Source organism: Myotis yumanensis, unplaced genomic scaffold (assembly GCF_028538775.1).
Source record: "Myotis yumanensis isolate MYYU_CA2020_CCGP unplaced genomic scaffold, mMyoYum1.0.hap1 SCAF_1, whole genome shotgun sequence".
Classification (NCBI taxonomy): Eukaryota; Metazoa; Chordata; class Mammalia; order Chiroptera; family Vespertilionidae; genus Myotis; species Myotis yumanensis.
In genome coordinates, this window is record NW_027223752.1 from 58,280,610 (window position 1) to 58,308,141 (window position 27,532).

A 27,532-nucleotide genomic window follows, 5' to 3' on the forward strand; every position below is an offset into this window, starting at 1 on the left:
CTCCTATTTAAAAAAATCTTAGGTTAGCCAACTTCAGGATTTAATATTCTAACTTTTTCTACTTAAGAGTCTTACTAATTCTATTTAGTCTGCATATGAAAATGCTGGCTCATTGGACATAGTTTAGTGGTCTTTGTGGTAACACCTCAGGATATCTTCTTAGTCATCTCAAGGAGTGCCCCTAATATTTCAAATTTAATACTAAAAATGACTCAAAATTCATATTAATGAAAAAAATAAGCCATTTCCGGTCTTGGCCGAATAACTCAATTGGTTTGAGTGTCTTCCGGATATGCCAAGGTTACAGGTTCAATTCCCAGGTAAGGGCACATACAAGAATCAGCCAATCCTGCCCTGACTGGTTTAGCTCAGTGGATAGAGCGTCGGCCTGCGGACTGAAGGGTCCCAGGTTCGATTCCGGTCAAGGGCATGTACCTTGGTTGTGGGCACATCCCCAGTTTGGGGTGTGCAGGAGGCAGCTGAATCGAGGTTTCTCCCTCATTGATGTTTCTAACTCTCTATCCCTCTCCTTCTCCCTTCCTCTCTGTAAAAAAAATCAATAAAAAAATATTTAAAAAAAGAATCAGCAAATCCTACTAGTCTATACTAATAAAAGGGTAATATGCTAATTAGACCAGGAGACCTTCTGGACGTCCTACCAGACAAAGCCATGGTGGCAGGGCCTAGGCAGAGGCGGTTAGGGGCGATCAGGCCAGGAGAGGAGGGCAGTTGGGGGCAAGCAGGCCAGCTGGGGGCCAGTTGGGGCAAGCAGGCTGGCGGGGGGGGGGGGGGCAGCAGTTGGGGGCAAGCAGACTAGACGTGGGGGGCAGTTGGGGGCAATCAGGATGGCGAGGGGGCAGTTGGGGGCGAGCAGGCTGGCAGGGGGGGCAGGTGGGGGTGAGCAGGCTGGCAAGGGGGGCAGTCAGGGGCGAGCAGGCCAGCAGGGGGGGCAGAGGGGGGAGGGCAGGACATCCCCTGAGGGGTCCCAGATTGGGAGAGGGTTCAGGCCAGGATGAGGGAAAACCCTCCCGCCAGTGCACGAATTTCGTGCACCAGGGTACTAGTATATAATAAAAGGGAAATATACAAATTGATCCTAACAGCAGAATGACTGGGAATGACCTGTCGCTATAATGTGCACTGACCACCAGGGAGCAGACACTCAATGCAAGAGCTGCCCCCTGGTGATCAGTGCACTCCCACAGGGGGAGCGCCGCTGAGCCAGAAGCCGGGCTCATGGCTGTTGAGCGCAGCGGCGGTGGCATGAGCCTCTCCCGCCTCCACTGCAGGCGGGCAGTAAGGAGCAAGGGGTCCTGGACTGTGAGAGCCCCAGACAGCAAGAGGGATGTCTGACTGCCAGCTTAGGCCCGATCCCCCAGGGCCTGCGAGAGAGGGACAACCCCCACCCCTGCACGAATTTCATGCACTGGGCCTCTAGTAAATGCATAAATAAGTGTAACAACAAATAGATTTCTCTCTCTCTTCCCCCACCTCCTCCCTTCTTCTCTCTCTCTCTCTAAAAATCAATAATTTTTTAAAAAAGCCATTTCCAACTAAATAAATTTTTTGGGAAAACAGAAAGCATCATTTCTTAAACTGTAGTCAATTACCAATCCAAAGGATATAGACCTCTGTACCTGTCTGTAGCAAAGCAAGAAAAGGTGGAATCTAAGCTGCTTTGATTCATCTCAAAAACAGTAAAGTAATAGGGGGAAGTTGGGGAGAGTTAGAAAAATATATTTTTCTTGATGGCTGGGATGGTAAAATACACTTTGAGCTGATAAACTGTAATGGCTTTTGTGTGAAAATATATACACACTTAAAAACAGAACAAAGGACAGAATAACATTTGATAAAGAAACAAGTAGATTCTGTTAACAGCCTATGTATGGGACTGCAAACTAGTTATTTTCAAATGAGTGAAACATGCCATTTTGATGCACAGCTAGGATTTGATGTTCAAAAGCTACTGAACCAGAATATAACTTTAGAAATTTGTCTAAAGGCATTCTAACACCTAGATAGTGTTAACTTTCAGGTGATAAAAATCTGAAAAGTGTCTCGCTTCTTTTTTACTTCAGAATTCTGCATTTTCTGTAGCATATTTTAAAAATAGATATATGTTTGGAAATACTAATACCAAATTAAGAAATAAAGAATAAAAAGCAAAGATACTTCTCTCCATCTGAGAAATGCCTCAGAGGCTCACAGGATGTTCAACCAATGATTAAAAAAGAAAGAAAGAAAGAAAAAAGACATAGACTTTGATAGTTTAGAAAACAAAAATAATTAGTATAAATTCTAGGCAGCAGAATTTGACTCAATACATTTTCCTTCCTTTCACAGGTTTCTTTTCTGAAATTGAATGCTTTTAAACAACAATAGCAGCTTCAATTTATCCTTCCTTATATTTTCAAATTTTTCCTTGCTTTTCAACAAAATTTTGTAAATATTAAATGCTAAAGTTTCTTTAAATTTCAGACTGTAGTGGTAGGAACTAGCAAAAATAAAGAACAGTTACTGAGTGTCTATTCTACACCTAGCACATAATGCCCTCAAACTACCATTTGAAATAGGCATTAATTTCTCCTTTTACAAATAGAAACTTGGTATTCAGATAATGTGAAAGCAATGTCTTCAAGGTTATAAAATAAAAAGCAGCTGAGACCAGATAAAATCTATCACCTGCTTATCTGGAAGTCTGTGCTTTTTCTACATCAACCTTTGGTGATAGGTCCTTAAACAACAAAACCAATTAAAAATAAATTTGACCAACAAAAACATAATTGAAAGAATAAACTATGTTTTAAATTCAATATACTAAACATGATAGTTTATGAGTAAAACAAGATACATAATACATATTAGCATTCAAATAAAAAGAAAATGGTCTTTGACATTGTTAGGTTGTAACTGGCTCTATGTGTGATCTTCGGCAAGTTCCTGAGTATCTCTAAGTCTGAATTTCTTTATTTGTAAGAAGAGGATATTAGTTATCATAGATTTATGTGGCCAAGACTAAACATTGAGATGACAAAGGATAGTGGCTACAAATCCTCACCTGGTAAGTCCTGCACTTCTAACAGAGTGACGCTGAGTCTGTAAAGGATGCTAACAAATATATTGCAAATGTTTCAATTTTTCACAAATTATTAAGGAAAAAAACACAACTGCCTATAATCCCTACTCAGTGCTTCAAAATTTCCTTAACTGTTATATCTTAAATCTGATATAGATGAAAAACAGCTAGTATACAAAGAACAAAGACTAGAGTTGGTGGTTAGCGAAGGGGAGAGGAGATTCAGGAATCCTAAAGGAAAACACCCCACAAAGTCAAAGTACTGCCCATGCCTTTGGAGAGACTCACAAGTAACCTTACTAATCACAAATGCCTGTATGATCTATTGGCCATAAGCATACTTTAGGCCTTTATCCAGGTAGACTGCCATGAGTGTTTATCCCCTTTCATATCTTGACTGGTCTTATGTATTCACTAATCCTCTTTTGGAATGGGAGAATGGGTCTGCTATAGGAAAAGTACAAAGGTTGTACTTGGTACAGAATCCAGTAATGCTATACTTCTAGATGTGGCCTGAGCACATGTTTATTTTTTCACATCTCTATGCCCTTTTCACAAGCCATGTTTCCAGAACACTTGGTATACACCTTTACTTGCCTCACTGCAATGCAATTAATTCACTGACTGCTTGTTTCTCATACTAGATAGTAACTTCCCTGAAAGATGTATGTTTGCATTCTCATTATCTAACCATCATTCTACTGTTTTTGCTATAAAGGCCTACCTTATTCAATACTTCAACCTGTCTAGAGAAGCCAGTAAAAATTAAATGTGCTTAAGAACATCATTTCTTCATCAGTAGGAAGAAAACGATCCCCACATGCTTTAAAAAAAATAAATCCTCACCCTAGGATATGTTTATAGATTTTTTTAGAGAAGAGGGTTGGGGGGGGTGGGCAGAGAGAGAGAGAGAAACATCTATGTAAGAGAGAAACATTGATTAGCTGCCTCCCGTATGCACCCCAATCAGGGATCAAATCCACCACCTTTTGGTGTACAGGATGACACTCCAATCTACGGAGCCACAAAGCCCAGGCGATTTTCTGGTTATGTATTGAGCATATCAGTTTTAAAACCCTTAGTAATTAGCATTTTCTGAAAGAACTTCAGATTTCCCACTCCAAGCTTCCTAAGGGATAACTTTATGATTGGTCATACAACCAACCAATCAATAACTGAGCCAGTAGATTTGAACAGACATCAATCTCCTAATTTTACATACTGCTTTAATAATGTCAACACACCCTTATTGGACCTTCATCCACAGACAGAAGTTACCATTCAGTTGTTCTGCAGAGAGGAATAGAGGAACTGAGGTCTGTATTTATAATGCCTAAATAATATAATACCATGTCTTACAAAAAGAAAAGGCCTCTAACCAATGCTCTATGGTCAGATTATGTAGTTTATCAATGCCTTGCATGTAGTAAGTTACCCTGACTATTATTTATTTTTTTATGAGTGTTACTGTTAGGGCTGATCAAACAATCGAATTGATACCCTCTCCTGGGAAACTGGCCTTTAGATCATTTCGCAACCGATATTCCCTTTCACTTAAACCACATTCCATTTGCTAAGACCAGTAACTTTCCCTTCTGGACTTTCTCAGGATCCTCCATCATCTTAACACACTTGGCTTTTCCACAGAGGACCTGACAAAGCGCCTTATCTTTCACTTTAATGCTGCCTGGCCACAATATCAATTAGACAATGACTCACATCGGCCCGAGAATGGAACTTGCGATTTTAACATTCTCTGGGACTTGGACAATTTCTGTCACCACAATGCGAAATGCTCAGAGATCCCCTAACACTAACTCTTTCACAGTGTCTTTAGTAAAGGTAACATGTATTTTACAGATTAAAGATAGAGTGGATAAGCAGCAAACCTTAAAATCTGAGATGTTACTGTCAAGTTTCTAGTTTAGTTTGGGAAGTATAATATCTAAATGATCATGAAACAAAATATACATAGCCCATTTTCATTTTTATACCCATTTAAAAAATAATTCACACAGTTAAATTACATATATTTCAGGAAAAACATTCAAATAGAAAGCCATGACTTTAAATCCCATTGTTTTAGACACTGAAAAGGTAAATAGTATTAACTGTAAGTGTTCTCAGAAGTGTATATTTTGGTATTATTTACCAAAGTATCTGTTTTCAAAGATTTTAAAAATATATTTCTTTGAAAAACTTGAGATTTCAACATAGAATCCAATCTAAAATATACTTTCAATTAATTAAAATGCATTTATTATTTATATATCCTAACGATAGCATTCAATATGTGTAAATACTATTTTCAGCATGGTTTCAAAGTTGTATGATCAGGTTTGAAGTTGATGTTAAATACAGAACTAAAAATACTGAATTCTATTCTGTTCTGTAAAACTATCAAATAAATCCCTAATAAGGTAACTAGTAATACAATATATAAGTAGGCTTGACTTTTGAAATTTCCTAATGGTTCTCAAAGGAATCAAGGTTTTGTCAGAATTTCTCCATCTCTGAGGCTCCTCCTGAACACCTGAGACAATATGGTGAATGCTGTTATAATTGGGAATGCTAGTGACCTCCAGTGTCTATTCGCCTTCCAGGCTGTTCTATCCATTTTGCCCTTTTGGCTTAAAAATGAAAGAACTATGAGACACTAAAAATAAATTGTTTCTTAAAACTGATCTCACACTAAGAAGAAATAGATGAATTCTGCATGTATTAATGTGGTTTTTTTCCTTACCTGTGTAGTTCTACTAAATATTGATACGTAATTTAACTTTTACTATTCTTATAGAATTATAACAATAAATTACAAGAAAATTGCAGTTACATGTTTTAGCAATTCTGTCAGTTTTAAATATGATTTCTGTTAATCTAGCAGAAATCATGTGTTCTATGGTTGAACCACCTATCCCTGCATAGTACACAACTGTTAAAATGTAAATTGCCCAACTATTTTTAGCTGCTGCTGAAAAAAAAATTTCTGTCTTCCGGAATAATGATTTGAGGCATTGTGTTCATTTTGTTTATCAAGCAGCTATTCAGCCTCTAGTGGCCCAAGTGCTTACGCAAGCAAAAGCTTTTAAGAATGCCTGCAGCTGCAACCCAACCTTACAGGTAGGCTGCAGGTTCAGAGCACAGCTGCCCTAGGCTGCATAAAACTCAGATCCATCTGGAACTGATTTTCAAAGAGGATTTCAAATTTGAGTTTTCATGTATCACATGGAAGAGAAGGCGGGGGAAGAACACAGGAAAGAAGGAAAGCAAACAACCAAAAGATGATATCTCTACTTCAGCCTCAATAAAAAATGAAAAGCTCAAATCCATGCTGCTCCTTCTAGATTACGACTTGCCAAGCCGGATATTCCATTCTGCCTATACTTCGATGAGCGGTGACTCATCCAGCAGCACCTGCGCCCATGTGTTAAGTACTGCCAAATAAAAGCCCAACATCCATTTACACAACAAAGAGATGTACCCTACCAGGCTTTTGGATTGAGGCCCCACTCCCCATTTGCTTTAAGCAAAGGGAAAGGAAAAAATATCTTCCCTCCTCACACCAGGGATTTTTAAATTGTAGGTGGATTTATGATGTAGGTTAATTTACAAATACTTTTACTCTTTAAAAGAATAAAGTATATTTAATAGCATAAACACCCCTACAGCATTAGATTATCATGACCATTAATAATTGTTCACCAAATCTTTCCAACCTCCTTCATGAACACTCTTAATTCTCAAAGGATACATTTTGGAGCAAACTAGTTGCTTGAAAGCTTTCCTGATGCTAGGCTGAAGTTAGGAAAGGCTTAATGAAGGCTTTAAAATCCACAAGGGCTTCACAATGAACATCTGACTTGGTGATTTATGCATATTAATAACCTCAGTCCTACTGAAGCAAGCTGAGCCGAACATGTCCTCCGAATCTTAATGTCTTTAGCTCCACTGGGATTATTACAAATGTAAATTTCTAAGATTCTCAGCTATTAATCTCTGTCTGTCCTCCTGTTCAGCAACATAATGACTAATTAAACATCAAAAGACCTGTACAGGAGATCTTCTTTGACAGCTACTGGCCTAGTCCTCTTCCCAAGAGGGGAATTCAAATGACAGGGACATGGAGTAAAAGCCTATGAGTAAGCTACAAATCATTGCAGAGAAATCCAAAAACCTAACATTAAATGCAGATTTATCTCAATGCATGGTTCCGTTAAGCAGCAAACTGATTGTGTGAAGTGTGCTTAATGACACCAGTCGAATATATCCTTATACCCAGCAAATACTGAATATCTGAAATCAGTTTGTTTACCACAAAGTCAAAAAAATGGGTACTTACAGAAGAAGGCAAACCAGGAGGCACCTTTCTGACTTTCTTTGCTTGCAAAGGATCTGCACATAAAAAACAGTATATTTCATCAGCATTTGTACTAGAAAAAATCAGACTTCAAATGAACAGGAAATAATTTTTCCTCCTACTGCCTCTCTTGTTTTCCAATATTTAGGAGTAAGCAAGTGAATATAGGGATGGGGGCTCATTCTTCACAACTGGTTCCAGTGCAGAATAGGTCCTAATGAAGTGATATATTCTGAAATACATATTCCATAAATTTGGAAAGATGACGGCAAGCAAAGTGAAATAAGAAAGAAAACAACAAACCAATAAGCATATGTGAGGAAAGGGAATTAACATTTCTTAAGTACCAATTACTATGTCTAGACTCTACACTAGGCACTTTACATCATTTATCTCAGTTTCATTTGCAGAGGGATATTCCGTGCAGGAGGTGATTTTCATAACGTAATTCCTTAACAGAGACATAAATTCACATCACACTGAGAAACCAGTTTACTTTAACAATGTGTGGTTACAACTGCAACTTCAGCACCAATTATGGTACAATTTACCCTTGGATGTTTATATCTATTTCCAAGAAATAACTACACAAAGAAAGTATATTTCTTTCTAAGACATAAATGATTTATTAGTATAAATGGAAACATGAATACTTTCATATGCCTACTCAGCCTTACTTGGTATTTTAATTTTACTATCTGTAAAATTTAAATTTAAAACTTGTTGTTTATTGTAAAAAAAATGGGTGATAAGTACAGCTTTCTAATATGTCACAAAAAATGGATCAAATTCAGGATTTTTTAGAAGTGTTAACTATTAAAGAGAGAGAAAGCAGAAGAAAGCTAATGTAAAGTATAATTTATTTTTGAAAACTGTAAAAATGGGAATTAAACAAGCATGGTATTTTCCTGGGTCACAGATGATATGAAAGACATGGAGTTGTTTAAGAATGAAACCCATTTAAAGTCAAGGTGGGAATCTTTTTTTTTTTCATTTTGTATGACGTTGTTTTGTTTTTTGTTTTTTGTTTTTAAAATTAAATCTTTATTGTTCAGATTATTACAGTTGTTCCTTTTTTCCCCCCCATAGCTCCCCTCCTCCCGGTTCCCACCCCACCCTCTGCTTTACCCCCACCCCTGTCCTCAACCATAGGTGTACAATTTTTGTCCAGTCTCTTCCCGCACCCCCACACCCTTTCCCCCCCGAGAATTGTGAGTCCACTCCCTTTCTATGACCCTGATTCTATTATATTCACCAGTTTATTCTGTTCATCAGATTATTTATTCACTTGATTTTTAGATTCACTTGATAGATATGTATTTGTTGTTCATAATTTTTAACTTTACCTTTTTCTTCTTCTTCCTCTTCTTAAAGGATACTTTTCAGCATTTCATATAATACTGGTTTGGTGCTGATGAACTCCTTAAGCTTTTTCTTATCTGTACAGCTCTTTTTTTTTTTTTTTTTTTTTTTTTTTTTTTACAATTTGGGGCTTATTGGCGACTTATTTACTCATGAGCAACATAGAATTTGGGGTTTATTGACTGATGCATCTTCTCAAAATTCTTTTGGTCTCAATATTCTAATGGTGGACGTAGCTAGGCTGAGGGAATGACCTTGAAATTTATCTGAGGTATATCCTCTCGAGCTGTCAAAACAACTTTCATCTTTTTTTTTTTTTAAGTAAAAATATGGGATGCTTCATGAATTTGTGAGCCATCCTGTTGCAGAGACCATGCTAATCTTCTCTGTATTATTCCAGTTGTAGTACATGTGCTGCTGCAGTGAGCACTCTAGTCTGTATTTTAATCATGAAAATAATTCCGTTTTGCCTGTCCTCTGGAAAACAAGCAAACCATTTGCTGGGAATCAAAGAGTTGTAAACAAGGGACTGCAGGAGAGTATGTAGGTACTTTTTGGTGGAAAGCATTAGATTGACCTCAGCTGATTGGCACTATGAGCTATGATTGTATTGTCTCCATTTTTAAAGATAATGAAACCAAGGCTCAGAGAACCTTAGTTACTTGCCGAACACACACCTGGGACAGGGAGGGCAAGAATTTGACCCCAGGTTTTCTGATTTACAGGTCAGTGCTTTCACTGTAGCTCCTCTACAGTGACCCCACTAGCCCTCTTGGATAGCTAAACAGAAGATATTTTAGGTTCGGTTCCAGATCCTGTAACAAGACCAGTATAGCAATAAAGCGAGTCATAATCTTATTGAGGGTATAGAGTCCTGCCTAATTCGCAAAACACAAAGTGCAGTAAAGCAAAGCACCATAAAACGAGGTATACCTCTAGTTACTTATGGGCAGATTTATAGTGGTTGAAAATTCATATACTGTTTTTATTAGTCACATGCAAAAATCATTTATTAAGATCTAATAGAATTTTAGGAGGACATAATTATAAAAGTAATGAGGAGATCAACCGAAGGACTTGTATGCACCCATATAACCATAACTAATGGACATAAGACACTGGGGGGTAAGGGAGGGCAGGGGCTTGTCAAGGGCGGGGGGGAAAAAAGGACACTTATGTAATACCCTTTGTAATACTTTAAGCGAAAAAAATAAAAATAAAAAAAAATAAAATAAAATAAAAGTAATGAGGGCTCAGAGGGGCTGAGTGACTTGTCTAAGGTCAAACAGGTCTTGTATTGGCTCCAAAATAGGAACATTTGTAACTAAAGGCACACAGCACTGTGGACAGGAAATCACACAAGACCAGGTGTCAGAAGCCATGGATTCCTGCCCCTGTTACAATCTGTATTAGCATAGCACTTTGGACAAGTCCCTTGTCCTTTGTAAAATGGAAACAATGATCTCTGACCTACTGTATTGAGAAGTGAAGATCCAAATGGATGTAAAAGTATTCTGAACACCCCCTCCAAAAAATAACAGAAGGAAAGAACTTGGGCGGGTCGGTCAGTCCGACTGGATTCAAATTTCAACTCTGCCGCTTATTGGATGTGTGACTTTGAGCAAGTGATTTCACCTCTCTGGTGCCTCAGTTTTCTCATCTGAAAAATGGGGCTACCTCAAGTACCTCCCCCAGAGGTGGTTGTGACGATTTACACAGGGATTGCCCGACATATACAGCACTCCATCAATAACGTCAGCCACTATCACAGTTATACTTGTGCCTCTCGGATCTTCAACTTCTTCGAAACGCGGACTTTCTGAGCTACCAAACATACCCTGGGCTCCAGCTTCGGCCCTATTTCTCTCTACCTTCTTCCGTGGACCCTGTCTCTCCCTTCCCAGTCTCCCTTCTGCACAGCCCGTGGGAAACCCCTACAAGAATCCCAGTCCCCCGGCCCCGTTTCGGCGCGGTCTCTTACTCGACGACCTTGGCCGGGTGCCCGTGATGGCCGTAGACCAGCGCCCGGACCCGGGAGCCCTCGGCAGACGCGGAGCAGGAGGCGGCAGCGGGCGGGCGGCAGCCCGAGGCAGGCAGCAGCCTCCGCTGCAGCAGGGCCGGGTCCGTGCCTCCCACAGCGCGCGGACCCACATGCTCACCGCAGGGATCTCCTCTTATCTGTACAGCTCTTTATCTGACCTTCAATTCTGAATGATAGCCTTGCTGGGTAAAGTAATCTTGGTTGTAGGTTCTTGCTATTCATCACTTTGAATATTTCTTGCTACTCCCTCTTGGCCTGCATAGTTTCTATTGAGAAATCAGCTGACAGTCTTATGGGTACTCCCTTGTAGGTAACTAACTGTTTTTCTCTTGCTACTTTTAAGATTCTCTCTTTGTCTTTTGCTCTTGGCATTTTAATTATGGTGTGTCTTGGTGTGGTCCTTTTTGGATTCCTTTTGTTTGGGGTTCTCTGCGCTTCCTGGACTTGTAAGTCTATTTCTTTGACCAGGTAGGGGAAGTTTTCTGTCATTATTTCTTCAAAAAGGTTTTCAATATCTTGCTCTCTCTCTTCTTCTGGCACCCCCATAATTCGGATGTTGGTACGCTTGAAGTTGTCCCAGAGGCTCCTTACACTATCTTCATATTTTTGGATTCTTTTTTCTTTTTGTTTTTCCAGTTGGGTGTTTTTTGCTTCTTTTTACTTCAAATCTTTGACTTGATTCTTGCGATCCTCTATTCTTCTGTTGGATCTCTGTATAATATTCTTTATTTCAGTCAGTGCATGCTTAATTTCTAGTTGGTCCTTTTACATACCCTCCAGGGTCTCACTAGATTTATCGAGGGTCTCACTAAATTTATCGGTGGTTTCTAGAAAATTCTTGAAAAACCTTATAACTGTGGTTTTGAACTCTATATCCAGTCGTTTGCTTTCCTCCATTTCTGTCATTTGTGACCTGTTTCTTTGTCTCCGCATTTTGGCTGCTTCCCTGTGTTGATAGAGTGGCTTTCTGTGCTAGGTGTCCTATAGGGCCCAGTGGCTCAGCCTCCCCAATTACCTGAGGTGGACACTCTTGGTGCACCCCTTTGTGGGCTGTGTGCACAGTCTTGTTGTAGTTAAGCCTTGATTGTTGTTGGTATCACTGGGAGGAATTGACCTTCAGGCCAATTGGATGTGAGAATGAAGCTGTGTCTATGGTGGAAGAACTTCTGTGTTGGAGACACCCTTCTGGGGCAAGACTTGCTTCAGTGGGGCTTTGGTGCTCACTGAGTCTGCCCCCTGAGTGTGTCCCTTATGGATCTGAGGAGTTGTAATCTGGATGGTCCCACTCTGACCACTAGGTACTCTGGCTCTTGGATCTTTAAGGAGGTGCTAATTTAGCCTCTGCCTGAGGCTACCCAGCAGGAGCTATGGAGAGATCTTCAGATTCCTCTTCTTTGTTTCGGGTTTGGAGGTGCCCAGATGAGGCCCAGCTGTGAAGCAATGCAAGCTGCTGTGGGGCCTTGGGCCTTCTTTTGGATGTTCTGGGTCTCTCTGACCCAGCTGCAGTTGGTTAGGTAATTTTAGATTGCAAAGGGCCAGGCCATTCATATGCAAAAGCCTCTGTGCACAGCTTGGGTGGGGCGGGGCCTCAGGAATCAACAGGGCGGAGCAAACAGCTATGGCTGATCCTCAGTCCTTCCCTAAGAGGCCCCGCCTCTCAGTGTCCTGCAGTAATCGCTGCAAGCACCTCTGAGAGAAAGCCGCCTTGAGTTCTGCCGGATGCCAGACAGTTCAGTTTCTCCCCGTATGAGTCTGGGTCCCCAGAGACTCGCCCGGAACTGGAGTTCAGAGCAGTCGGGAGCTCGTGACTTCCTCCTGATTGAAAAAGACAACCGTGTCCTCAGTTGCCAGCCCTTTCCGCGTGTGCCTCCGTACCTCTGCACTTTACTTCTGCACCTCCTCTGAGTGTCTGTGCTTTTCTCTTTCCTTCTAGTTGTAGAATTTCCACTCAGCCAGTCTTCCAGTGGTTCTGGATGATGTTCGTTTTGTCTTTTAGTTGTATTTTTGAAGTGGTTGTGCGAGGCAGCAATTTCAGGTGTTTCCCTATGCCGCCATCTTGGTTTCTTGTATCCAGGGTGGGAATCTTTACAGTAAATAACCCAGGAGGTTACAAAGCGCAACTTTATAAGTAGCACGTGGAAAAATTTTATACAATAAAAAGGGAAAAAGCATTCATTGGCACCCAAGTCACTAACCCAACAGGCAGCCTATATTTCCTTAAAACAAAGTGCCAAAAATAAACATCTGGCACACTCTATACTTATAAAATTTACAGGCAAAATTTCCGTTTTTTTGTGTGAAACTTTTCTAGGACCCGACTCTTCACAACTAATACAGCATCCCTTGAGCAAAAGCCACTCTAAACCAAGAGAGTCCAATGTACTGCTCCTATTAGTTTGGAGCCCATCATTCCATTATAGGGTAATTATTAGAAGATATTGCTATTTAGTTCAGGACTAAGTAGAACATTTTCACATATTTTGATTTCTTCATTAGTTGCCACTATACAATCACATACATAATGTGACATTTAAAATCATGACTTTGGAATTCCCACTTCACTTTTGGAAGGGTTCAAAGTGTTATAGTTAAGAGAGTAAGCTGGCTGGATTAAAATTTCAGATTCATCATATAGCAACTATGTGAGCTTAGGCAAGTTACTTCACCTCTTGAGCTTCAGTTACCTAAGATGGAAAAGTGGGATATACCTCCTGGAATTATTGTAATAAAGATAATACATGAAACAGGTTCACGGCAGTGCCTAAAGAGAGTGACACAATAAATTTTAGCCATTAGTATTAGGTTTACATTAAATCTGGCAAAATGATTATAAACTGGATATTTTTTTTTAACCTTGCAGATTCAAGGCCTCAAAAATTGGTTCAAAACTCAGAATTGTTCCTCTCTATGAAAATCTTTAGTAAAAGGCAAAAGATTTATGCGATCTAAAGAGAAACCAGAGTATTTGTTACTGTTTTGCAGAATGTTGACTGCCTAAAGTATCTAAATAATTTAAGAAGATGCTGAGATTGGTGTAGATGATCTCTGAGTTCCTTTTAACTCTGAGATTTTATGAATAACAGCAATGCCAAGTAAGAGTGACTAAGACTGAGAAATAACAATGAAGAATAGAATAATAATGATCCACTAAATGGTATACATACAGGACATGAGTGGGCCTCCCTAAGTCTTAGCTATCTATACAGATAATAGCCTAAGTGACCAAACGACCAAACGATCAGAACAACCAGACTGACCGGTTGCAATGATGCGCACTGACCACCAGGGGGCAGACGCTCAATGCAGGAGTTGCCCCCTGGTGGTCAGTGCGCTCCCACAGCGCAGCGCCGCTCAGCTGACTGACCAGTCCCAGCGGCCCACCAGCCCAGTGGCAGCCACTCACTCCCTCAGTAGTCCTGCAGGTCCAATCTCCAGAGAACAGGCCAGGCACCAACGGACCAGCATCGCTGGCATGATCCTGACAGTGTGGCTGGCCTCCTGGAAGTTGGCCTCGGGCACCGCAACCACCTTCCCCTCCCTAGATGCTCAGTAAGGAAGAAACAATATAAAAGTGGTTGCCAGGTGGCTCCAGACAACTGGCGCAAGTGTCAGCGGGACGGATCTGGATCCTGGGCTGGCAAGGGCATCCTACCGCCAGCCTAGAGGGCTGATCATGTCCCAGCCCTCCTCACCCCCCTCAGGATCCCACCCATGCATGAATTCGTGCACGGGGCCTCTAGTATAAAATAAGTTATTTAGCTTGCTCAGTCTTGGTTCCTCATTTCTAACAAGAGGTTAATATTACAATCTCAGATTTTGATTGTGACAGATACTGTTTATTGTTACCATAGTACCTGACATGGAAACAATAAACAGTATCTATCATAATCAACATGAAAATGAGTAAGATATAAGCACTAATTTCTGAAAAATTTGAGTTTTTATGAAATTTATCCCCTCCCTTTCTAGTTATTTCAATAGTTCATTTTATCCCTGAACTTTTAGTAATAGTATATTGGTCTATAGTAGTGTTTTTTGTTACACTCACTCACGTAACATACTAACAAATTATTTTCTAGAGTGGCAATAACATATCTAGATTCAAATGAATGCTCCTACCCTAACTCATTTGGTGGGAAACAAAAGTGGAGATGGAGAAAAGACACTTTACAATTAATTTTTTTCATAAATCACCCACAATACTGAGAGCTGGGCACAACTAATCACAGCTCTCTGCTGAACATGACAATCCATTATTGTGCCCTTTGTTACCCTCAAAGCATACTTTAGACCCAGAAACTAGGGATATTTCACCAAAATATCGGTTTGACAGAGGTAGATATATAAATTGGAAGCAGACAACAAATATTTGTGGAATTGGAGGCAGTCAACAAATATTTGTGGAATAAATAACTATAACATACTTTTGTTGTTGTTAATACTCACCTGAGGATATTTTCCCCTTGATTTTTAGAGAGTTGATGGGAGGTAGAGGGAGAGAGAAACATTGATGTGAGAGAAACACATCAATTGGTTGCTTTCCCACATGTCCTCATTGGGGCTGGGGATTGAACCTGCAACCCAGGTACACGCCCTTGACTGAGAATAGAACTCAAGACCCTTCAGTGGACAGGTTGATGCTCTAACCACTGAACTAACTGGCCAAGGCAGATATACTTTCTTTTGGTAGACTATCTATAGCTATATATATTTTTGACAGACAACTGCTTAGTTTTTTTTTTCCTAATCATAAACTTAACTCTGCAATCCAGCCAGACTGGGAAGGGGTAAGGAAATTATGGAACCCAATGAACTGTGGCAAGAGCACAAAGATTATAGAACATTCCAAACAAATTGGGGTGAAGGGGTGCTCTCCTGAGCTACAGAAGGAATGGTCTGATGGTTAAAATAAAACACAAGTCAAATTTATTAGAGTTGTCCACAGTCAGCAATGGTGATCTTCTTGCTGGTCTTGCCATTCCTGGACCCCAAGGGCTCCATGGCTGTCACAATATCCATGCCGTCTTTCACCTGGCCGAAGACCACATGCTTGCCTTCCAACCACTCAGGCTTGGCAGTGCAGATGAAAATTTGGGAACCATTTGTGTTAGGTCCAGCATTTGCCATGGACAAGATGCCAGGGCCTGTATGTTTTTGAATGAAGTTCTCATCCTCAAATTTCTTCCTATAGATGGACTTGCCACTTGTGCCATTATGGCATGTGAAGTCATCACCCTGGCACATAAATCCCGGAATAATTCTGTGAAAGCAGGAACCTTTATAACCAAATCCTTTCTCCCCAGTGCTCAGAGCACGGAAGATTTCTGCTTTCTTTGGAACTTTTTCTGCAAACAGCTCGAATGAGACGCGGCCTAAGGGCTCGCCCTCGACAGCGATGTTGAACACAGTGGGGTTCACCATGGCTGGTCACCGGCGGCTCCGGGGTGGCGGCGTCTGCAAAGCCTACATTATATATTTTTTTACAAGCTGGTCTACCTTAATATAAACATGCTTCACAACTTCAATTTTCCTGTATAGGATTCTTTGGTAGGAATCACCAAAAATGCCACAAACAGTGATTAGATAAGGCATCAGAATACACCTAAAACTTGCTGTAAGTAGCAACACAAAATAGATTGGCTTGGTTAGGCAATGTATAAAGAAAATGAGAGTTGAATGCTTAATAGGTACTATCTTTTTTTTTTTTTTTTTTTTCCTTTTTAAAGGTGGTTTGCATTTTTTAAAATGTTTTTATTGATTACAGAGAAAGGAAGGGAGAGGGAGAGAGGGATAGAAGCATCAATGATGACAGAGAATCACTGATTGGCTGCTTCCTGGGATCAAGCCTGTAACCTTGGCATGTGTCCTGACTGGAAATCAAACAATGACCTCCTGGTTCATAGGTCGACACTCAGCCACTGAGCCACACTGGCCAGGCCTGTGTTTCCTTTTAAGGTGATGTTTTGGAACTAGACAGAGATAACAGTTGCACAGCATTGTGAATATAATAAATGCCACTGTACACTTTAATATGATTAATTTTACATTTTTACTTTTACCTCATTTTTAGAAAATGTGGGGAGTAGAAGCAATTAATATGCAAAGAACGTTGAACTTGGAGTCAGAAAATCTTAAATTTTATCCTGTGTAAATCACCTACTAATTATATGAATGTGTCCTCTTTTGAGCCTCAGTTTTATGTTCAATCTAGTATTGTATCCACTACCTAGCAGGACGTTGTATTGATGAGATGAGAATGTATATAAAACCACTTTGTAAACTGTTCAGCATTATGTCAATTTTAGTAAAAAATATGAGCAGAAAAAAAAAACAAACATGAGCAGACATTTTTATGAGGAAAAACTAGTTCCATTTTTAAGTTTTGTTTTTCGTTATTTAGTCCCTCCTATACTGATGACCAAACAACAGTATTAAATTGTTTATTAAATATCTAATAGATATATTATTTTATGTAAATAAGCCCCAATATCAACATGGTACCCAAGAAATCAAATTTCTTAGCCAGAAGAGACTAAGGGTGGGGAGAAGCATTTGTAGGATGGGGTTTGTCCGTGAGACACTCACCAAGTGCCGCAGAGTCATGGAGTGGTCTTCTCCTGGAACTTGTGGTGGAGAAGGAGTAGTATGGTGTCCCAGGTTTTCCTGAAGAAGACAGCTGTGCTGGGCTACCAAGCCCTAGATCTTGTCTCAGGAGACTAGACTATAAAACAAGGCCAAGGAAACAAGTTATGTTCCCACTGATAATGACCCAAACCTGAAAATTTCAATACTTCTAAATTATTATTTATAGTACCTTCAACAATGTTTTGAATTTAAGAAGCATCCAATAAGTACTTATTTGAGTTCAATTAGACCATTTGTTTAAGCATATATTTCTTTCCCCCCCATCCGTGGATGGTCTACTTTCTAATAATTATGTGGATCCATATAATCTTAAGATTGAAAGACACTTTAGTTACTATGTGGCTCTACCCATTCATCATCAAGAATGTTAAAGAAAAAAAAAAGGGGCCACTCAGTCTTTGCTTGAATGCTTTCATGACCACATATGCGTCAATTTTGTTCCTTTCCTATTCTCTTTCTGGATAGCTCTCATTGTTTAAAGACCACCAGTATTTTCAAGACTAGCTATTCCTTTGGTAGGAATCACCAAAAATTCCCACACTTTACAGTGATTAGATAAGGTGTCATCTTCAACAGTGTCTCCTGAAGGGTTTGAATATCCTCCTTATGGTCCCTGACACAGATTCTGGATATATTTTCAGTTTATCAAAGTCTCTTGTAAAATGAAATGGAGGACAATATGTCAAATTACTGCAGAGTAGTTTTCAACACCACATTTGTACTAACTCAAATTGAAAGGTTAAGAGTGATCATACCCTACTACTCTATTGCATATGCTGCAATTAAGTCATGTGCCTAGGTACATACGTGCTCCTGACCCTTAAGTCCACGGGACGACACTCTAACCACTAAGGCAAACCGCCATAGCCTGTTTACTGATTTATTCATTTACTTATTTATTTCGTTAATCCTCACATGAGGGTATTTTTCCCATTGCTTTTTGGAGAGTGAAAGGGGTGGGGGAAGACAGAGAAACATTGATGTGGAGACACACATAGACTGGTTGCCTCCCGCATGCACCCTAACTGGGGACAGGAAGAGAACCGCAACCCAGGTATATGCCCTTGTTAGGGAATGGAATCCAAGACACTTAGATGCTCGGGCTGACGCTAACCTCTTAGCCACAGTAGCCAGGGCCTGTCTTCTTTTTAATGTAGGCATTTACAACTATAAATTTCCCTCTGATTACTGCTTTTGCTGCATCTCATATGTTTTATATTGTCTTTTCATCTTCACTTGATAGTTCATTTTTCTTAAAAGCCTATTCAACAATGCTGAAGCACAAACAGCATGGATGGGCATGGACAGCATTATGCTAAGCGAAATAAGCCAGTTAGAGAAAGATAAACATCACATGATCTCACTCATTTGTGTAATATAATGAACAACATAAACTGATGAACAAAAATAGATCCATAGACAGAGAAGCATTGAACAGACCGTCAAACCTCAAAGGGAAAGCAGGGGAAGGGGCGTGGGGTGGGGTGGTAGATAAGAGATCAACCAAAAAACTTGAATGCATGCATCTAAGCATAACCAATGGACACAGACACTAGGAAGGTGAGGGCATGTGCGAGGGGGTGGGAGTGGCCAGGGAGAGGAAGACATATGTAATACTTTAATCAATAAAAAATAAAAAAAACAACAAAAAACAATGCTGAAGCATACATTAAGTACTCAAAGTACTAAACCAGGTAAAGATCATTCTATCTTTTAGAAATGCTCATAATTAAAATTTTTTTTCCAGACTCCTCAAAAGGTAAATTCTTCTTGGAACAGAGGTGATACCTTCTTGATAAAGGAGAAAAGTGAAAAGAAAATTTCAATCACCAGCTAATATGATGTGTACATGAAAAGACTATATAGTATTATTAGTGTAATTATTTAGCATTAAGTGCACAAATTCCAACAGATACAAGGTTCAACAGATTAAGAAAGATGTGGCCCTGGCTGGTTGCTCAATTGGTTGGAATGTCCTCCCATATACCATAAGGTTGATGGTTCGATTCCAGGTCAGGGCACATACCTAGGTTGCAGGTTTGATCCCTGGTTAGGGTGTAAATGGGAAGGCAACTGATTGATGTTTCTCTCTTTCTTTCCCTTCCTCCCTCTCTAAAATTAATAAACATATCTCTGGGTGAGGATGAAAAAAAATAAAGAAGAAAGATGTAATTATCAGACATAAAGGAGAAACTGTACCCCTTAAAATAATAATCTAGGAGAAGTGATAAAATTGAGGAAATCAATATAAATGTAAATAGCACATGTATTCTTTCTATTTCTATAGCAAACCTTTAGCAATGGATCTGATTATGTCAAAGTGGTATTGACATTACATTGTCATGTATGCTTTGTGTTTTTCTTTCTTTTTTGCCCAGACTAGGCACATTCAACATTCCTCAAATAGCAATCAAAATATGGCTCAGTGTGCTGGATGGGACATATTATTACCACATGTTTGAGGCCAGGGGTCATGTACCTTGAAATTTTCCTTTAAATAACAGTCTTTTAGGATGTTCCCTGCTCAGTGCAAAACTGTCTTTCATATAATATTTTCAGGCATCTGCTGTATTTATTACTTCATCTGCTTTTTCTCATATAGAAGGCACGTATGAAACTGGTCACTGTACATATACAAACAAATACATGAGAGGAACTGGGTATTCATATGTCTCTTAACAGTGTTCCTTATAAATTTCCTTGGCATATAAATTGTAATGGGCATATAAGATAATGATTTATACAAAAGCTTAACAATTTGCAGGTCAAATTGGGCCTGTTTCAAAAATATTCTTATTGGAACACAGTCTCACCCATTCATTTATGTATTAGCTATGGTTGTTTCTGTGCTACAATAGATAAACTTTCAGATGAGTAAAATGTAGCCAGTGAGTTATTTCTTCAAAGAAGTCAAATAGTAGTCATAATAAAGACTAACAGAGGAATAAAATAATCTGTCATGAATAGGAAAGCTCATTTCTTATAATCCTAAAAGTAGATGAAATGTTTCCAAACACTGTATGTCCTGAAATAGCATGAGCTTCATAATTAGCTACCCTGAGTTTGAATCCTGACTGTATGATCCGGGGTAAATTATCTAACATTAATGCATCTGTTTCCTTTTCTATTAATGGATGTATTATCAATTAGTTTACAGGGTTGCTGGGAGAAGTAAATAAGGATTGAAATAAAACTAAGCATGGTTGTAGAACCTAGTGAAAACAAAAAGAAAAAGATTACCAGATTCTACGTATCACAAAAGAATAAAAATAAGATGAATGACATTTTAAATTGTTTCCTGGGCACAAACTCTTTGTCCTAAGGTAGGAGATCTTGAGTGCCTTGAATCAAAGATATTAGAAGTAGCAAAGAGGACAGACAGACTCCTTGAAAGAGGGTTGACAACTAGAGGCTAAATCCAGAGAGGAGTGTGTCAGATTCAAACTGTTTCAATTTAAGTCAAGAATAAATTGACATATGACAACTTATTTCTCAAAATGATTAAGCAAATGTATTTTTGTATAAACCTACCTTTAGCATCCAAACATATAAACACACATTGAGTGAAAGAAAAGGAATGGTGAATTATACAAGCATGGTGAAATGTTAATTAATGAATCTTGGTTAATAAGGGCATGGATGCTCATTGTACTATTATTGCATGTTTCCTGTGAATTTGCAATTTTTTCAAAATAAAAAGTTGGATAAAATCAGAATAAATATCAAGGATTCAGAAGCACACTTTCAAATGTATTATCTCAGTTAATGTTTACTATGACCTTAATTATTATGTAAATTTTATGTTATACAGATAGCAAGTAGTAGAACCCTAATTTGAATCTAGGTCTGTTTCAGAAGTTTCTTTCTCAATACAACAAGACTTCTACAATAGTCCACGAACCTAATTACCATTTATAAGATTGCTAACTTGGAAAAAAATAAGTGACCTGTCCATGAATTTGGTGGATAACAGCCTAAAGCTGAGGTGCCCACAGAATACATATTGGTAGACTTTGCACATATGCATAGGATAAAGGGGCAGGGGGAGGAGAACAAGCTCTTTGGGACAAAAAAAATGTGCTTGCTAACAATTTTAGTTCTGCTAAAAACTTTTTCCTTAATAGAGACAAATATGGAGATGTGGTTAGGGAATAAATACTCTGTCTTGTTCTATACGGAATATTAATGTTCCCCCACAAACTGGAGAAGCTGTCCTAATCATAGAAATAACCCATTTAATCTGTATCTTGAGCTATATAATTAGGCAAAGTAAATGTAGAAGAAATTGTTCCTTTTTAAGAACACAAGATGATATTTTATCCTATTAACTAAAAATAAATTGCTTAATACTATAAGAAATAAAGAAGAACGTTCGTTCTAGATCTGTGAAATATGCTGTTGGTAATTTAATGGGGATTGCATTGAATCTATAGATTGCTTTGGGTAGTATGGACATTTTGATGATGTTGATTCTACCAATCCATGAACACGGTATGTTCTTCCATCTGTTTATGTCTTCCTCTATCTCTTTTTTCAGTGTCCTGTAGTTTTTCGCATATAAGTCTTTTACCTCCTTAGTTAAGTTTATTCCTAGGTATCTTAATTTTTTTGGAGCGATGATAAATGGGATTGCTTTTTTAGTCTCACTCTCTGTAAGTTCACTATTGGTGTAAAGAAATGCCATGGATTTCTTGGCATTAATTTTGTATCCTGCTACATTGCTGAATTCATTTATTAAGTCTAATAATTTTTTGATGGAGTCTTCAGGGTTCTCTATGTACAGTATAATTCATCTGGAATAAAAAAAGACCTTGAATAGCTGCAGCAATCCTGTGAAAGAAGAACAAAGTAGGTGGGATCTCAATACCAGATATCAAACTGTATTACAAAGCCACTGTTCTTAAAACAGCTTGGTACTGGCACAAGAACAGACATATAGATCAATGGAATAGAATAGAGAACCCAGAAATTGACCCAAACCACTATGCCCAATTAATATTCGACAAAGGAGGCAAGAGCATACAATGGAGTCAAGACAGTCTCTTCAATAAATGGTGTTGGGAAAACTGGACAGATACATGCAAAAAGATGAAACTAGACCACCAATTCACACCATACACAAAAATAAACTCAAAATGGATAAAAGACTTAAACGTAAGACGGGAAACCATAAAAATACTAGAGGAATCCACAGGCAGCGAAATCGCAAACATATGCCGAAGGAATTTCTTCTCTGATATTGCTCCTAGGGCAATGGAAACTAAAGAGAAAATAAACAAATGGGACTACATCAAAATAAAAAGCTTTTGCACAGCAAAGGAAACCATCAACAAAACAACAAGAAGACCCACTACATGGGAGAACATATTTGCCAATGATATCACTGATAAGGGTTTAATCTCCAACATTTACAGGGAACTCATGAAACTTAACAATAGGAAGATAAACAATCCAATCAAAAAATGGGCAAGGGACCTAGATAGACACTTTTTGAAAGAGGACATACAGAAGGCCGAAAGACATATGAAAACATGCTCAAAGACACTAATTATACGAGAGATGCAAATCAAAACGACAATGCGGTATCATCTCACACCTGTCAGAATGGCTATCATCAACAAATCAACAAACAAGTGTTGGAGAGGATGTGGAGAAAAAGGAACCCTTCTGCTGGTGGGAATGCAGACTGGTGCAGCCACTGTGGAGAACAGTGTTGAGCTTCCTCAAAAAATTAAAAATGGAACTCCCATTTGACCCAGTGATCCCACTTCTAGGAATATGTCCCAAGAAACCAGAAACACCAATCAGAAAGGATATATGCACCCCTATGTTCACAGCAGCACAATTCACCATAGCTAAGATTTGGAAACAGCCTAAGTGCCCATCAGCAGATGAGTGGATTAATAAACTGTGGTACATCTACAGTCACAATAGAATACTATGCTGCAGTAAAAAAGAAGCAACTCTTGCCTTTTGCAACAGCATGGATGGAACTGGAGAGCATTATGCTAAGTGAAATAAGCCAGTCAGAGAAAGATAAATACCACATGATCTCACTCATTTGTGGATTATAGAAAACAACATCCTATCAAATAAAAGACAAATAGGGTAATTAACCGTACCTCCGATATGCTTCCCATTGGCTAATCAGGGTGATATGCAAATTAACTGCCAACCACGATGGCGGCCGACAGCCACGCAGCTGAAGCGAACATGAGGCTTGCTTGCTCCAGTGATGTGGAAGCCAAGGTTCCCCGCCTGTCGCAGCCCAGCTCTGAGCTCCGGAAGCAACAATGTTTCAATTATAGAAGTTAAACAAACCCCAGATACCTGCTTTCAGCCAGCCGAGGTCTCAGAGCTGGAGCTGCAACAGTGTTTCAATTATAGAAGCCAAACAAACCCCAGATACCTGCCTTCAGCAGCCGAGGCCTCAAGCTGGAGCCGGGCCTCAGAGCTGGAGCTGGCTCTCAGCTCCAGTGACAGCCATAGAAGGTAAATAAATCCCAGAATAAAAAAAAAAAGAAAAAAAGGAGAGGTTGGGAGCTTCAGTCGCCCACCAGCCCGAAAACAGCCCTCAGCCCCTCACCCAGACTGGCCAGGCACCCCAGTGGGGACCCCCTCCTTGAAGGGGGTGTGACCAGCTGCAAACAGCCATCAGCCCCTCATCCAGGCTGGCCAGGCACCCAAGCGGGACCCCCACCCTGATCCAGGACACCCTTCAGGGCAAACCAGCCGGCCCCCAACCGTGCACCAGGCCTCTATCCTACATAGTAAAAGGGTAATATGCAAACTGACCCTAACAGCAGAAAGACTGGGAAATGACTGGTCACTATGACACACACTGACCACCAGGGAGCAGATGCTCAATGCAGAAGCTGCCCTCTGGTGGTCAGTGCGCTCTCACATGGGGAGCTCTGCTCAGCCACAAGCCAGACTGACCGCTGCCAGTACAGCGGTGGTGGTGGGAGCCTCTCCTGCCTCCTCAGCAGCGCTAAGGATGTCCGACTACAGTTTAGGCCTGTTCCCCGCTGGCAAGTGGACATCCCCCGAGGGCTGTCGGGCTGCCAGAGGGATGTCTGATTGCCATCTTAGACCCAATCCCCCGGGGAGCAGGCCTAAGCCAGCAAGTGGTCATCCCCGGAGGGGTCCCAGGCTGCGAGAGGGCACAGGCCAGGCTGAGGGACACCCCCCGCCCCGGTGCACAAATTTTTGTGCACTGGGCCTCTAGTATACTGATAAACAGGGACAGATCCAAAGACAGAGAAACAGCGATCAGACTATCAATCCCCAGAAGGAAAGTAGGGGAGGGAGGGGGTAAGGGGAAGAGATCAACCAAAGGACTTGTATGCATGCATATAAGCCAAACCAATGGACATGGACAACAGGGGGATGAGAGCATGAGTGGGGGGGGGGGGGGGGGGGGTTAATGGGGGATATGAGAACACATTTGTAATACCTTAACTAATAAAGAATTAATTAAAAAAGAAATAAAGAAGAAGTTTAAGACAAGGTTTTCTCCAAAAGAACCTGACAATCTAGGAAATAATACCCATGAAACTAATGGAATGTGTGACTAAAAAAATTAAGGGCTAAACTATTATAAGCCTAATATTTTTATATTCTCCCTCCCACGAACAAAATAATGTATTTTTCCTTTGATTCTTCAAGCATTTTGGAATACTAAAACACACATAATAAATTATTTTCCCCTATATAAATTACATATCAACTCATGTTATTGATTTTTCTGCCTGCCTAAAACAAATAAGAAGCATTATTGATTACCACTGATCTTGTCCTGGAGGTATCTCAGGCAAAAAGAATACACAAGTATCCCAGAGGATATAGAACTAGGTAAAGCAGTTTTAACCTGTTTAGCTGTCTTATTCAAGGCAGAATTAAAATTCTGAAAAGATATAGTATTAAATTTCTTACACATGCTTAGAAAAGAATCATTTTTACAATCATCTAGAACCTCATCTGTGCAAAATATATCTAATTACTGAAGAATAATCAATGTAGGGTTATCCTTGAAACACTAATATAGCTTAGATTATTGTAATAAAACCTACATCAAGTGAAGTTTCATTTTGAATTACATATGACAAACCTCTAGGCAGTAAATAAAAACCCTCATTTCTTTATAAGGAACTTAATGTAGCCTATTTGGTAATTTTTTTTCAAGTTCTCTCCTTTTTCATGTGCTTGAGAATTCCCAACTCTAAAACGTGAACTTGAAAAGACTATTTAATGTAAGCCTTCATGATGATATTGACTGAAAAGTAAAGGACTCAAATATAGTAGGGGGCTTGGCCAACTTGATAAATCAATGTGACTGCTTAATTATTGTATTAGAAGGCACTCTAAATATGATTTAATAAGAAAGCAAAAGAACATTCTATGTAAAAATAGTACTGCAATAGCCAGGAGAATTCAGAATCACAATGTAATAATTTGGATATTCTTTACCTTTAAAAGAGAAAAGTGTTTGAAATCTTGATAAACATAGGCTTGTTTCCTAAGAACTGCTTTTTACCATTAAATGGCTTAGCCCCAACAATGTGCTACATATACTTTGATATCCATAACTTGTTTAAATAAAGACCTAATTAACCCTACATCTAAAATTATTAGCCTCATTTATTACTAAAAATTAAGAACTAACTCATCACTAATTTGTTTTCTAAAAAAAAAAGAAAAAATAAGATGGAGAATACTAATGTTATAATCACATAATCTCAAAAAAAAATTAAAATATTTAATATGGACCCCTGGAACCTCTGCTCTATGTATATTCTGCAGAATTCCTTAATTTCATACCTACAATATACCCCCAATGTAGTATGCAGTTTCAATACATAAAAGCAAGCAGCCATTCTCTTTTTGAGAGGAGAATGTAGAAAGGTATAAAACAATCATGATAAAATAGAGTACATAAACTGTTAAGATTTCTCAGTTGAATTCTTTATATTGCACTATGTATTTGTCACTGAAGGATGAAGAAACAAAATTGTTCTAAAATCAAAATGAGTACAGTATTATCATAATTGCAACTGTCCTTTTAATTCAGAAACATCAGAGCAGAGTTTATCTGTAAGTCCATTTGAAGTTTCAGAAATTATGACAACGGAACTGAAGAGTGACAAAGAAGTCTCTCACCTCAAGTCACAAGCAAAACTCTCAGAGGATGAAGGGGAATTTAGGGCAAAATATAAATGTTGGGCTTTAATAATACCAATCTTCTGTTAATTTTCAACAAATAATTAAAAAACAGACTGCAATAAAACCCAAATTTGGGAAACACCGACATTTGTGGAAATAATTGTATTATGATGCAAATTAATTTACATTGAAATTCTAGGGATATGTTAGCAATTATCAGCATGTTGTTAAAGAATTCTATCCTGAGAATCTCATTAGATAGTGATGCAAAGTACAGTTGTTACCATTCTGAGAACAAAAGAATCTTGAATGAGTAATCAATAGCAACTGGCAGAAAATGAGACATTAATTATGATCCTCTCTAGTGTTTTGTCTAAGACAAGATTTCATTAAGTGCTTTGTGCAACCTGAATAGTTCCAAGTCATTACCAACACTTTGGACGAGATATTAATTGGGGGGAGGGGAGAATGGAGATTTACAGGGAAACAAAGTAAAAGGAAACCTAAGATGCTTCTATATTCCTTTCCCAGGTCAATAAAAACACACCAACCACCACTAGACAACTTTAATGCTTGTTCTTTTACAAGTCCCAAATCTTATCATCTTAAGACTATCTCTTGAAAATTTAATTATCATTTTCTATACTTAAAGTGTCATGCAGGTTTGAGAAGATAATGACAGTCATCCATCAAATGCATTCTGCCAATGCAATCAACCCAATCTATCTTGAAAAGAGAAAAAAGAAACTACCTATATACTATTAAATTACCAAAACATGGTAATCTTAGGATTTAAGTTTACCAATCTTCTTTAATTATCAGCAACAGAGGGAAATTTTATCATCTTAATATTTCCTTCTCATAATTTTTTCTCTCTGAACTTTTC

The 27,532-nt window shown here is 39.0% G+C and overlaps 1 protein-coding gene, 2 non-coding genes and 1 pseudogene across 6 annotated transcripts in view; all 4 read right to left on the reverse strand.

The window, feature by feature from the left end:
* Nucleotides 1-27,532, reverse strand: part of TCF12 (transcription factor 12) — a 365,067-nt gene that overhangs the window by 80,503 nt on the left and 257,032 nt on the right. For all 4 annotated transcript variants that reach the window (XM_070421983.1, XM_070422000.1, XM_070422011.1 and 1 more), the window contains 2 exons: nt 17,425-17,560; nt 7,419-7,471 (listed from right to left, as the gene is read on the reverse strand). In XM_070421983.1, the coding sequence (XP_070278084.1) occupies nt 7,419-7,471; nt 17,425-17,560 (189 nt within the window). The remainder of the gene's footprint in view (nt 1-7,418; nt 7,472-17,424; nt 17,561-27,532) is intronic.
* LOC139000037 (U6 spliceosomal RNA) lies at nt 9,122-9,228 on the reverse strand. The gene has a single exon (XR_011469511.1). It is a non-coding gene; the product is annotated as a U6 spliceosomal RNA (small nuclear RNA).
* Nucleotides 13,690-13,804, reverse strand: LOC138999629 (U5 spliceosomal RNA). Its single transcript, XR_011469415.1, has one exon. It is a non-coding gene; the product is annotated as a U5 spliceosomal RNA (small nuclear RNA).
* On the reverse strand, nt 15,743-17,415 carry LOC139014983 (peptidyl-prolyl cis-trans isomerase A pseudogene; annotated as a pseudogene).